Below are 15,251 nucleotides of genomic sequence, written 5' to 3'. Positions count from 1 at the left end.
AAAACTTCCTTTGCTACTTGTCAGACAGTTTATGTTATTAAGCAAATGATCACAAACTTTTTCTGCTGCATACTGAAGTCCTTTCTGAGCCACTGGCACCTTTAATAATGGGTAATAAAGGTATTTTTTTCCTCTAGTGTTATATGTGTGGCCGTTACTAATCATCTCAAATTGTGATGGTTTATTTGTGAATTTCATTAGTGAATTTACATATTGTGCTTTGAAGAGGTATCTACATAACAACCACAGGTGAACACCACAGATTATTTTTATTGCTCATTTTTGTGCAATCAATGCTTTCTTTCTAAGTGATGAGTTACTGCAAAGTTTTTTCCTTAAGACGTTATAGAGTGGAAATGTGCAAAATATGTCAGAAGGTTACTTCATCTGTTTCCAAGACTAGCACTTATACAAAGAGCAAACATAGCTGCACTTACTGTTTCAGGAGCTCAGTAACTTGTCCCTTCCAGTTCAAGTTTTCACCAAAATGTGTACGGAAAAGTCTGGAGCATATTACCCTGTTTACTGACTCCCTTTCATACATTACATCAATTGTCGATATGACTATTTGTTGTACAGAATTGAATATAGTGCATTTCCTCAAAATTAAGGGAGTACATTTTTAGAGGACAATTTAATAAATCTGTGAAAAACACTATAAACAATCTCTTCTGTTACTTTCTCGCTAATGGTATTTATTGTATTACTGTCACCTGCAGAAAGTAGAGAGAATCTGAATGTTGCGTGCAAGATCATTCGCATAAATGAGGGTTCGGAGTGAACCCAAAATCGAACCCTGTGAAACTCCCTTTGTGACTTCTCCCCATTCACTAAAATTTTCTGTCTTTCCAATATTGTTTGAATTATCCAGCTCAACTTTTTTGCATCCTGTTTGTTATTTGTGAATCAAACAAGTTGCATCTAAGGTGATCAATTCCATAAAGTGCAAGTTTCCCGAATCAAATGCTTTCGAAAAATCCCAAAAAATACAAACTGGCAATTTTTATTATTTAAACCTTGTAATACTTGGTGGGTGAATGTATAAATAGCATTCTCAGTCAAGCAATCGTCCTGGAATCCAAACTGAGATACTGCATTTTTTGAGAACATTTTTTGTGGAGAACAGTGGTTATTCTTAGTGCTTTAGAATTAACAGAAACAGTCTCACCCACAAGAAACCTTTATTTTTGTGGTTACCGGTTTCAGTTTGTTACTGACCGTCTTCAGACCCTATGCCATGAGGTAGGCAGTGGCGGTGAATGAAGCAGGTGTTGACATTCGTGGAGTTTGTAACACCCGCTCTGTTCACCACCACCATCTACCAGCATGGTATGAGGTCTAAAGATGGTCAGTTGATACTGTCTATGTTCATTTTAAAAAATAAAATGAGATAAGTAAATTGTTTCTACTTAAATGTCAGGCTACCCACTGAGTACAACACTTTTTCATATATTTTGGAAAAAGATGTCAATAAAGGAACTGAACAATAATTATCTATGTCTGTCCTGTCATGTCACCTTTCTTATGAAGCTGTTTGACAACTGCACATTTTAACATGTGTGGAAAAATTCCCTGCGCCAGTGACGCATTACATACATCACTGAGGGCATTAATTATAAGTTACAACTACTTTTAAGAACTCTGTTTGAAATTCTATCAACTTCAAGTGCACTTTTTTTTTAGAGTTTTTATAATTTTATTAATTCCAGTGAAAGATGTTGGTGCTACTTCTAGTTGCTTAAAGTTTCATGCTACATCTTTCTAAATGTATTCTCCTTCTTCTTGGACTGAACTATTTATTTCTCTTTTTGATGCCACATTTATAAATAGCTTGTTAAATGCACCTCTAACATGCAAATTATCAGTCACAATACTGTCATGTAGTTTAATTTTTATGCTCTTGTACACTCACTGGCATACTCCCGTCTCCTGTTTGACAATATCTCATTTAATTTCAATCTTATTATTTCTATTATGTGTTCCATTCAGAGCATCCTTCCCTCTCGACACTTTAATGACTTTCTTTACAATGACACAGGATTTTTTGTAGTATTCAAGTAACACCAGATCTTTACTTATTCTGGACTGTGTATAAATTTCCTTCTTCCCCTTACATGAGATTTTAATTCTCTTAGTTAGCCTAGGCTTACTTGCTGTTTAAATGGATTTTTTGAGCAACTTTTTAGGAAAGCTACTTTCAAATATTGACACAAAGGCACTGTGCAATAAACTGAATCTGACATTAGCACTTCTTTCTATATACACGTCCACCCATTCCACCTCTTAAACATACTCTTGAAACACTGTATCCTGTTCTCATTAACATGCCTCACTGTTTTATATGAACCTGCCTCAGGGCTGGAAGGTGGTGTATTGTTTATTTCCATGAATTGTGCATCATGGTCAGATAGTCCATTAACAATTGGATACAAGTTATTGATTCAGCCTGAGCACTATCTATAAATATTATTAAACATGTATGAGGTTGGAGAAAATGATATCGCTTATTGTGTAGGGGCTCATATGGCATTCAAAACTGCTTGAATTGTCCTTACAATAAATGTTTATAAATCCTGACTAATTAATGGGATTTTATTCCATTCCTAGCAAAGAAACTTCCCAATTCCTTGAGGGCAATAGAGAAGAATTACGACTATTGATTGCTTATCCAATAAAGACCTCATAAGTCAGTGCCGAGATGCACCGATTGTTGAAACCAGCAAAGACATTATTTCATGCTCAATTCAGAAAAGCCATCTTGGACATTTCTAGCCATGTGTGGGGGCATTAGAACTGTGAAAGATGCAATTTCCTGATGGAAATAATAAGAGCACCCATTCAATGAATATGGTCACCTAAAATGATTCACTGATTTATCAGTTATGTTCCCTTATAGTATGTAGAGAGTATCCTGTGAAACCATAATGACCATCCAAACCATTCCACAGTCTTCAGTGTTTCATATATAGAGAAATTTCATCTGGTGTTCAGCAACCACATGCCTTCTTGACATTTTTAAATTGGAGAAATCTCAAGCTGGCATCTTTAAATTTATCACCCAAAATAGAAGACATGAGTACACACCAATGGCACGAATTCCCCTCATTATTATTATTATTATTATTATTATTAATTTCTTGTATAAACAGGCCTTTAAGGCCTACATCAGAAAACAAAGTAAAAACTACACCACAGACAAAAATCAAAAACTGCACACTATAAAAAATTTATGAAGGAACACATTACTACAAGCACAATAAAAAGGAGGACAGTCAGTCACAATGGAGGAAATGTCCACTGCAGATGGTGGTCCACCGTCGCCAGTATCTAGCTTAATCTTCCACCGCTGCCGGCTCCACTTGTTTAAGTATTCTTGGTAATAAAATACTTTCAAGCAAAATGCAGTGGGTAGGCTTGCTTATAGCATTGGTGGATCCTAAGTGCATCAATGGCCTATGCCTTATCTGGAGTCCACTTCATCTTAATTGAACAGCTGGAAGGAGATACATACAGCCATGCCTGATATTGGGCTTCACCGGTTTTGGCTTGGTAAGCTCCACTTCAAGTTGCTCATATTCCCAATGCTACAGGATCCTACACCTCAACAATGTCATCAATATATAGGATGACAATTAATGAACTACACGAAATAAAATCACCATACCTTCTGAACAGTTTGCTTTAGGGTGCTCAAACTGCACAGTTGGCCGTGGGGCATGATGGGAAACATTGATGTAAATATGGTTTGGTAAAGCGACAAAGCCCACTTTCATTTCGTCAATAAGCAAAATTGGCACATTTGGGGAACTGAAAATCCGCATTTCACGATCAAGAAGTCTCTTCACCCTCAACGGGCAACTATGTGGTGCGCAATGTCCAGTCACAGAATAATGGGTGCGATATTCCTTGATGGCATGGTGACTACCAAACAGTATGGGAAGGTTTTGGAAGATTATTTTGTCCCCATTATCCAAAGCCCTGATTTCAACAAAATGTGGTTCATGCAAGACGGAGCTTGACTTCATCGAAGCAGGAGAGTGATGTCCTGGAGGAGCACTTTGGGGACCGCATTCTGGCATGGGCCTCGTTTGGCCACCATATTCTCCTGATATGAACACACGGGGCTCCTTTCTGTGGGGCTATATTAAAGCCAAGGCACACAGAAATAGCTCCAAAACCATTGGTGAACTGAAAACAGAAATTCTGAAGGTCATCAGTAGTATCAATGTTCCGACACTTCAGCACATCATGCAGAATTTCGATATTCGCCTGTGCCACATCATTCCCAATGATGGCAAGCGTATCAAACGTGTCGTAACCTAAATCTGAATATCTGTAATGACGTTTACACATTGTATAAAGTGTGTGAACACCGTAATTTGTAACTAATTTACTTTTTTTTTCATACAGTTCAATAATTGTCACCCTGTATGAAGTGTGATGGAACACTTTTGTTACAGCACTTCCAAGCAGCTGCAAAACTAGCTATATGTGTTTCACTGAATTCCTACTTTCCAGCAGAGTGGTACTTACAAGCAGGCCACATGCAACTGGATTTTGTAATTTTTTTTATCCTTATGGTAAGTGTACTTCAGAGCTCAGAAATCAATATCCCAAGGCAGTTTGAAACAATTCCCAAAAATTCTCAAGAAAATTGCCTGTGAAGTTTTCTGAGTGTCTTTAACTCTCAAAAGCTAAAACAATATCTTGATGGGCTCCATGGTTCTGTGGTAGCATGTTTTCCTGCCCTACAGGCAATTCAGGTTTGATTTCCAGCAGATGCAAATTTTTAATCAAAGATGCACATTCTATTAGCATTTCTGTGAAGTGCAAAATAGCTCAGGACTGGTAATCACTAGTTCTAGTCTCGTTTTGGTCACTACTTTTTTCATTTCTTTCTGCCAATTACAATACCTACACCATTTAAATACAAAATTCATTGAATATATGCTAATTAATGCATCCAATTACCATTTTGTGAAAATTCCATGAGAATTGAGGGGAAATGGAATAAAAAATTGTAACATCTGTATGTTGTGCTCAATGTCATGAAAATCATTGTTCTCCATATTTTTATGATGCTTATCACTCTGGTTCCTGTAAGACCATATCTATGATACTCAACAACTCACACAGCCCAAACAAAGAGCATATCATTTTTAATTTTTTTTATGTTTATGTATTTTATGCTTCACAAAAATGCTCATAGGGCATGCACCTTTGTTTAAAAATTTGTGGCCAGGAATCGAACCCAAGCTGCCCACGTGACACACAAGCATTCTACCACAGAACCATGTAGCCCACAGAAAACTGTTTAAATTTTTGTGAATTAGCACACTCAGAAAAATTCAATGTCAATTTTCTAGAGAATTTTTGAGATTTGTACTCAAGGAATGGAGATGGGTAGATTGACTGAAATGTGAGGGTAATCTACCCTGGCGACATGAGAGAGAAACTATACCTCTGTGTTGCAGGCACTGACTTCACATGGTTCAAATATCTTGAGGATACAATGTGGAAAAATGAGCATGGCAGCATAAATCATTCTCCTCCCTACAGCTACTAGTGTTTACAGCTACTCATTTCTGCTGTTAGAAAAGAGTTATTTCAAAACATAATTTATGTGAGTCTTCCTCATACGGAAGCAAATGTAAAATTATGCTGGGCCACTCACACAACCAAAGTGTCAGTCAATTCCAAATACTTACAACACATCAAGAGTTGCCAGATCCGAGTACCATGTCTACCAATGTTATATGTGATAGCAGTTCTATAGTGAGCCTTCCAACAATACAGACTACAGGTGACTGTGATACAGATACAACTCTACGATGCCTGCTGTAAAATGAGGGGCTGTGAATGTGTGTTAAGTGGCAGCATCAAGTTCAGAGGCCGGTCACAAAGCCCTCACAGTGTAGTAGAGGAAACTGCCTATCTCCATATAGTCAGGTCTTAGCGATCTGTGTGTTATGTACTATAATCCACCAACGATAGCACAAAAAACACTTTGAAATGTTTATTTGCTTGAGGTAACCTGCTTTCAAACAACTCAGGTCCAGCAAACAAAACACCTTATAATCAATGAATCTGTTAAACAAAGAATTACATCTCACATTTTCAAGCCAAGTGAATTAAAAATACCATTTTAACAATGGTTAAAAATACAAACTTATCTGTTGAAAAGCTGAAGATCTATCTGCTCTTCCCACTTTCTGCTTGTTACTTGCAGCCAGCAATTTGCTGTCATAAGAATGAAACAGAAGTAAAATCAACCACTAATAAGGAGCACTGCACTATGCCCTTAACAAAGGGTGTTAAAGTATACACTGCAGTGGCAAGGACAGTTGTACTTAAAGATTCTATACAGTAATATGCTGTTCTCTCAGTGAAACTAGATCTTTCAAGACTCCACTAGCTCCGTACCTGAAATAATCTCTAAAGGGGAAGGGCAATACAAAGAAAATAGGAGCTCGCAAAAGACTCTCTGCTAGAGCTTTCCAAAGACTGTGCCTTCAGTAAGTACTGTCCACCTTGTCATGCCCAAAAAAGGTGACAGTTGCCTGCTGTATAGCTGTACCCATTAGGTTAAGGTTATCAGCACTGCAAGTCTCCGAGTATCATACTGCACCATAATGTAAAAGTTTATACTGGACAAACCAACATTTTCGCCATTGTTACAGTGGCCTCCTTCTGGGTCTACTGGTGAACTTAAGCTGTGTGGAATCACTCATATTTCGTCACTGCTGCTCACTGTACATGAGGTTATGTCACAATTTAAAAAAAAAAAAAATTTAAAAATCGTTTTGTGATTGGTCACTGGAAGCTGAAGGAGTGGTAAATTTATTACATTAGGTTGTTATAGTGGAGGGAGTTAGGATCTGCTGTTGTCTGTTTCTTCTTACATCGTTTGCTACAGTTCCAGCTTGTCGGAAAATGAGGTGTGGGCTGCAGTTTTCCTCTTGACGGGAGCATGCTGCGCAGCAGCAGACATTCGCCGGATGGGCTTCTATCACGTGTTGACGGTGCGGCCTGTTGAACTCTGAGGGCTGGCAGCCAGGATGGAGCAAACCTGTATCCCTCCTATCTGTTAACATTGTTAGGGTGCTTTATTATTTCTACACCTTCTCTGATTTTGTGTTTCATTAAAGTCGGCTGCTTGGCCAGTACGCAACTTTCGCTAAATTTGATTTCCTTGCCGCAGTCTTGCCAGTGTTTGGCCAACATAGTGCTAGAGTTCTCATTTGTGCTTTGCTATTGGCCTGCCGGTCTCACCAATGTATACTTCTGCTCACTGACATTCCACCTTGAACACACCAGCAGTGAGTAAAGCACCTATCTCGTTCTTCGTGGCACATAGCACTTCCCGTATCTTGCGGTTGCTGTGGTAGACAGGCTGGAGTTCAACCAGGCAGAGGAGTTTTCCAATTCGATCAGTGGAATTTTTCACATAAGGTACATGCAGCGCTGGCTGAAGTTCGTCAATTTCTTACCTATCTTGTTTCCTTATGTGAAAAAATCTCACTGACCAGGTTGGTAACTCCTCTGCTGGGTTCAGCCTGTCTACCACAGCAGCCATATGACCCAGGACATGCTAGGCTCCATGAAAAACAAGACAGATGCTTCACACACTGAAGGTGTGTGTACAAGGTGGAATGTCAATGTGGAGAAGTATACACCGGTGAGACCAGCAGGCCGATAGCAATGCGCCTCAGAGGACACGAGTGCTGCATTCATCTGTGGCAGCAAAGTAAGTGTGCACTGGCTGAACACTGGCAAGACTGCAGCAAGGAAATCAAATTTAACAAAACTCCTGTAGTGATCAAGTAGCTGGCTCTGACAAAACACAATATCAGAGAAGCCACAGAAAAAAAAGACCTGAACAGAGAGGACGGATACAGGCTTGCCTCATCCTGGCTGCCAGCCCTCAGTCCTCAGAGCCGAACACGCCACGCCAACAACGCGTGACGTGAGTGCTAATGGTGGGTAACTGCCGCCGCACAGTCTGCATCCAGCAGGAGGAAAACTGCAGCCCACACCTCATTCACCAACGAGCACCAATCATAGCAAATGCAAGAAACAATAGACAGTAGCGTTTCCCCAATCCCTCCACCGTAGCAACCTATTAAAATTGGGTTACCGCTCTTTCTGCCTCGAGTGATCAATCGTAACAATGACCTTTTTAAAACTGTGACACAACTTCATGCTCCGTGAGCAGCAATGACAAAATATATGTGCCTCCACGCAGGTAAAGCACACCAGCAGACCCAGAAGGCCAACTATGGCCAAAATGCTGGTTTGTCCAGTATAGTTTTTTTTTACATTATGATACAGTCCAATACTCAGAAAACTTTCAACTGACATTGGCCACAGAAGCCCAAGCAATTATAATGCATCAATCAGTTTTACTGCTTTTTTATTAAAAAAACCAAGCAACCCACTGGTTTAGCATCTCCTCCAAGGTCTCCACTATTTAACTAACAAGGGCAAAACAACAATTAAGTGCTCACAAAATATGATTTTATGTCCCAATTTCAAATAATAAGTGGTATCTGTTGAATATACGTCATGATAAGCTGTGGAAAGTTTGACTCATACGGAACACATTTATTAAAACACCATGGTTACTATATTACACAGACATGCCACCTGCATAGCCACCTGAAACAACAGGCATGCTCCTTGCTCTGCTCAGCCTTTCCACAACCACTGCATGATGTCACACCCAGAGGTGAGAACTGGCATTGGCTGTGCAGTGGGACCAGAAGCGAGCAACGCTCCAGCTCAATGAGTCTTGTGGGGAACAGCAAAAACCCGAAAGTATTTACCAGTTGTTAATTCGTAAAATTGTGGCAGCAAATGGGTCCACTGACTGTAACAATGAAACTGAAAATAAGCTGCCAAATTCCAGTGACCACTGATTTTTATAATCAGTGAAATGAAGCAACATGAAAAAACTATATTCATAACAATGAACACTCAGTTCAGTGCCTTAGTTTAGGATTTGTGCTGTAGAATGAAACAAGTAGTGGTAAATACAATTTATCTATTTCAGATCGTAACCCACACGAAAAATGTACTGCAATTTACCAAAAATTACTGCAAATAAACATAGTGTATTCAATAATACAGCCACAACTAGTTAGCTGATAACATTGGGAATGGAAGCTGTGACTTGTTTTCCCACAGAAAGTACAATCCTCCAAATATTATTAAAAATCACAATCCTTCAGAAATCAGGTAACTGTTATTAATAATTTTATCCCGAGTAATTAAATACATGGAGGAGATACTTGCAGCTTTCTATTCAGACCATTATTCACAATCACCATCATAAATATTTGTTGTACGTACAAGTGCTTTAGTACATTTATATCTGCATTCATATCTCAAAGGAATGGGAAGGAAAAAAAACACAAAGCAAGTTGGGAATGTTACTCATGAGCCTCTTCCTCTACTTTACAAATTAACTTTCCACCAAAAAAATAAATAAAATAAAATGTGCACATTCCACCCGCCCCTACACACACACACACACAGTTTCATCATCGATCTCCTTAAGATGGCGTATAACTCATATTTTGGTATTTTTCAAATTTACAGAGCCATGGCATGCAGTAGCCATAGACGGTGCTTTAGAAAATATCAAAATGAACCCACAATTTGTCCTTCCTTCACCCGATCGAAACAAATCCTACTTGGTTGTGTTACCTACTAAATAATAACTGTAAGTGTGGTACCACAGAGCGATACCACTCTCACCAGCGTCTCACGGTTGGCAGAAGAAACGCACATTTCCGACAGACGCTGATAGCAGTCACGCGGGGACCCCGGGGATCCAATGATTTGTGTCTGCTGAGCCACGGCTTCAGTGGCCCCGACTAAGAGTGAATCTGCCGCTGCGATGTAAGCTGGCCGGCAGCAGCTACAACCCCAGCCTCAGTCACAGCCTTCCAGTCAGCCTTTTGAAAATTTGTTCGTGCATTAGTTGCAGGAGCCTCACATTGCATGATGCTCATTAGTTGTTTCTTGTAATATTTCAACCTTCTGTTTGTTCTTTTGTAAAGTTTCTTTGAAACACTTGGAGAAACCTACACTTAAGTAAAACTTCTATTTACTGTATTTACGTGTTCACTAATTATTTCTGCTCCTGTTCAGCTTCCCTACAACAGCAGCTGCACCACTCCGTAGCCCATTTCTCCTTACTGTTCTGTATGAAGTAGTACATAACAATAAGGCCTGGAGTCCCGTGTTCATTTACTTCTGCCTTTACTTAAGTATCCACATTCTCACAACATAACATCTAATTCCAAAAAGACCTCAAGATATAATACCTGGTTTCTTAATATCAAACTGTGCTCCAGCTTCAGCTACAGATTTTAATTACTTGTCATGCCCTTTCTTGCAGAATAAAACAACACAAGGTATGGTAGTAGTACTTACTTGGACCCCTCGTGGCTGATAACTGCTTGCACTTGGAATTGTGGACAGAATCTGTGATGTTTCAAAGTTAAACCACAAAGTAATAGCAGTATCTGGTGAACGAGCTAGTGCTGCCAACGTTCGAAGCAAATCTGCTTTCAAAGGTATTGGTACAGAGCAAGTAACCAAACCAAGTAAAATGCTCAACGGTTGCCACTGTGTGTTCTCACACAGTGCTACTCGAGAAACACTGTCATTTTCTGAAATAACGAACCAATACAAATTGATTATTATTAGTTCTTACTGCCATTTTTGGCATTAAACCAAATTCTTGAGCATACTATTTTGAAGATTAGTTTTAAATAAGTAAATATCACACAACACCTATTAAACATAAACGTGATTGTTTTCTTACCAGCTACTGTTCTAACAATATCCAGCACAGCTTGCAGACCGTGTATTTCCTGAGGAGAAATTCCACGAGGGTAGCTACGTGACTGATAGACAGTGTCAGTTGTAGGTGGCAACTCTTGTCTTAAGTTGCTATAATATCTAGAACAACAACAACACCAACAATAAACATAATGACCCATACTATATTAATATCAAAATCTACAAAACACTTTTTGAGATAGGGGAAAAGGAGTAGGTAGTTAGTTGGTGTGTGTGTGTGTGTGTGTGTGTGTGTGTGTGTGTGTGTGTGTGTGTGTGTCTCAGATCCTTACGATTTAGGGTAGCAAGACCAAGGCAAACTACATTCAAGTAGGAGGAGGACTGAGAAAGTAAAAAGAAATGTATTACAGTCATTACACTATGGAGCTGTGGCTTAATAATGTGAATAACTATTTATTTTTGCACATCTATTACGTTTATAAGTCTGAGGCTAGCTCTCAAGTTTGACAGGACAGCCTCAATTAAAATATGTTTACAAACAGTATTATAATCAGCTGAAGGTTAGATCGGTTGGTAGGACATGTTTTGAGGCATCAAGGGATCACAAATTTAGCATTGGAGGGCAGTGTGGAGGGTAAAAATCGTAGAGGGAGACCAAGAGATGAATACACTAAGCAGATTCAGAAGGATGTAGGTTGCAGTAGATACTGGGAGATGAAGAAGCTTGCACAGGATAGAGTAGCATGGAGAGCTGCATCAAACCAGTCTCAGGACTGAAGACCACAACAACAACAACAACGAAGGTTAGATCCAATTAAAGTGTAGAGATCAATCTGACAAGCATCCATGGGTTGGTTCGAGTTGTTCTCAGCATTTTTTGCAATGTTCAACTACTTCACACAACGAGATATTTGGCAGAAAAACTGACTGTACAAATATATCTAAAAACAAAGATGATGTGACTTACCAAATGAAAGCACTGGCACGTCGATAAGACACACAAATAAACACAAACATACACACAAAATTCTAGCTTTCGCAACCAACGGTTGCCTCATCAGGAAAGAGGGAAGGAGAGGGAAAGACTAAAGGATTTGGGTTTTAGGGGAGAGGGTAAGGAGTCATTCCAATCCCGGGAGCGGAAAGGCTTACCTTAGGGGGAAAAAAGGACGGGTATACACTTGCACACACACACATATCCATCCACACATATACAGACACAAGCAGACAATGTTTTTAGATATATTTTTTCCCATGTGGAATGTTTCCTTCTATTATATTCATATCATTAATTTGACTGTACAAATAATTATTTTTGCAAGTAGTGTAACTGCTTTCTTTTAATTATCAATGACAGATTTCCTGTACGCTGAAACTATTTTGTTCCCTGACTTTAACAAAGTTTCAAAAGATAGAAATGATCTTACGGCTATTTGTGTAACATACAACCTGCTCTCAATTATAAAGTACCCTACCAGCGTTACAAGTGTACCCATCACCACTATTGATATGATACTGATAAATAAGGAAAGCCATCAATATGCAGCTAGAAACTTCAACACAGGTTTCAGTGACCACTTGCACAGCTTCTTGAAATATCTTCAATGCTGAACTTAAGTAAACAAACAGAAACAATGAAAATAGGAAGAACCTTCAGCTATCAAAACATTGAATACTTTAGGAATTTACTAAAGAAGGAAACTGACTGAAATGTACAGATACGAAAACACAGACGAGAAGTTCAACACATTTATGGATAGATTTACACATTATTTTAACATGTCATTTCCAGCTAAAAATCGAAAAATCAAGTGTAGTAGGCTTAACAGAAAAAATTGCTGGTTGACAACAGGTATAAAAAAGTCATGTGCTGAAAAACGAAGATTATATGAAATGTCCAAGTCTTCCATAGTATCCAATGAATTCCTCGCAATTTCAAGAATTATAAAATGATACTTTAAAAAGTTATCAAAGAAGCTAAAGTAATGGCAAATGCCTGCTATTAAAATAACTCCAATAACAAAATGAAAGCCGTATGGAATATAGTGAAACAGCAAACCGACAATGTTCCTCCTCAAAATTCCAATATCAAATGGAATTGTAACGGCAAAGAAATTAATGATCCTAAAAAAAAGCAAATGTGTTCAATACTTATTTTAGCAATATAAGTGAGCAATTAATAGCTGAAATCAAACCTTGCATAACAAACTGCCCAGTATCATCTGTAAATACCAACATAAATCCTACTTCACTGTTTCTCTTTTCAACAACCCAGAAAGAAGTCCTGTCAGTTATCAGAACTTTAAAAGTGAATCATTCCACTGGAATAGATGACATCCCAGACAGACTTATTAAAAAATGTGGAGAACTCATTATTGAACCATTAGTTCACCTTTATAATAGTTCCTTTCAAACCGGAATTTTCCCATCATGCCTAAAAACAGCCAAGCTCAAACCACTATTCAAAAAAGGTGAAAAGGATGAAGTGAATAACTACAGGCCCATTGCTATACTATCTGTATTTTCAAAAATCATAGAAAAAGTTTTCAAAGAGTAATAGATTTTCTGGAAGAGCACAAAATACAACCCAGAGCACAACATGGTTTCAGGAAAGGCCAATCAAATGATACAGCAATTTTTGAACTATTAAGTGATGTACTTCAGAAACTAGATAATGACGAAAATGTCATTGGAATATGTCTAGATCTCTCTAAGGCTTTTGATATTATAGATCACACAAAACTACTGCCTAAGATTGACAACATGGGGATTAGAAGGAACATCTAACAACTGGATAAAGTCATACCTAAGCGGTCGGAAACAAGTGCTTGAAGTGCAACATCAAAATTTCATCAAACTCACTCAACACTATTCAAACTATGGAACCATTAAATATGGCGTGCCACAAGGTTCAGTTCTGGGACCTCTTCTATTTCTGTTATACGTGAACGACATAAACAAATTCTGCGAGATCATCATCCAGTTTGCTGAAGATACAAGTGTGCAAGTGAGTGGGAAAGAAATGGAAATGCTTCAGAAGCCTACAACAGAGACACTGAACAATATTGAAAACTGGTTCAGTCACAACAAATTGGTAATAAATGCAAGTAAGAAAGTGACACTAAATTTCTATAATGTGAAAAGAAGGTGAGCAAACTGTTCAGATTCAGATATCTGACAAAGACCTTCAGAATGTAGACAACATTACGTTCTTGGGAGTATGGCTCCAAGATAATCTTAAATGGGGGCTGCATATTGAAAAAGACTGTAAGAAATTAAGCACTACATACTACTTAATGTAATCATTGGAGGGATGCTGCAACAAAAATTCTCTGAAAACTGTATTATGCCTATATATACTCAACTGAAATATGGAATTATTTTCTGGGGTAACTCTTCGCTTAGCCAATAGCTCTTTAGGCTACAGAAAAGAATTATAAGAATAATGGAAGGTGTAAAATTAAACAAAACCTGTAGACCGCTCTTTGAAAAGCTATAAATCCTCCCACTTCCATGTATATATGTGTATGAGATGACCGTGTTTGTGAAAAAATATTCAATGGAAAACCCCACTCTCTTCCAGAAAAATGAAAATATCCACTCCTATAACACCGGGAAAAAAGGAAATTTTCATTTAGCGCCCACCATCACCACCCTGAATAAAAAAAGGAACCCTGTATTATGGGAAAGTTATTTATTATAACCTTCCCATACAAATTAAATCAATAAATGACCTGGCAAATTTCAAGTCAACTGCTAAGGCATATTTGACTCCTCACTGCTTCTATAGCCTCCACGAGATCCTTCAGGAAGCTCACAAATGATTTGTCTCTCTGCCTTAGTGACGTATCACATAAAAGTTACTAGTACTTTAATGATTTACCATGTAAATGTTGCTGTAATACAAACATTAATCTGCCAGTACAAAACATGCTCTTTCTGCTTTAAAATATCTACTCTTTACCAATATTTGCTATGTATATTGTAACTCAGTGATCATTTAATGTAGAAATAATTAAATTAATGCAAATGTAATATTATATTTTGTTATACATTGACTTATTCTACATCAGAATGTACTATCTGTGTACTATACGATTACCAGGGCCAATAAAACTCAACTCAACTCCACCACCATTCATAAGTATAGTCAGAGCTTTGACTGGATTTTGGGCTGTTAAATCCTGATCTTCCTTCCTACCTACAGGCTGAGAATTAGGTTTTGCACCTAACTTGATACTGCTTATATGTAATCATTCATTCATGACATCTTTGAAAAACAGAATCCTAAGCACTAAGCTCAATCTGAGCACATAAACTGCATTCTTTCAAGATGACTCCTCATTTTCAAACTAAATCACTTTTCTCTCTTTTAAAGGTAACTATCTGAACAGTTCATAGCAATGATTAAAAAATGTAACTTTCTTATGTTTAAAAAG

General features: G+C 38.1%; 1 protein-coding gene across 1 annotated transcript in view; it reads right to left on the bottom strand.

The window, feature by feature from the left end:
• The window catches only part of LOC126187706 (nuclear pore complex protein Nup205), a 277,609-nt gene that overhangs the window by 143,696 nt on the left and 118,662 nt on the right, over positions 1–15,251 (bottom strand). Inside the window, exons 12-13 of the mRNA XM_049928949.1 lie at positions 10,835–10,971; positions 10,441–10,679 (exon numbers count right to left, since the gene is read on the bottom strand). Of these exons, the coding sequence (XP_049784906.1) occupies positions 10,441–10,679; positions 10,835–10,971 (376 nt within the window). The remainder of the gene's footprint in view (positions 1–10,440; positions 10,680–10,834; positions 10,972–15,251) is intronic.

Source organism: Schistocerca cancellata, chromosome 5 (genome assembly GCF_023864275.1).
Source record: "Schistocerca cancellata isolate TAMUIC-IGC-003103 chromosome 5, iqSchCanc2.1, whole genome shotgun sequence".
In the NCBI taxonomy this organism is placed as follows: Eukaryota; Metazoa; Arthropoda; class Insecta; order Orthoptera; family Acrididae; genus Schistocerca; species Schistocerca cancellata.
This window is presented reverse-complemented; position numbering and strand designations above follow the sequence as displayed.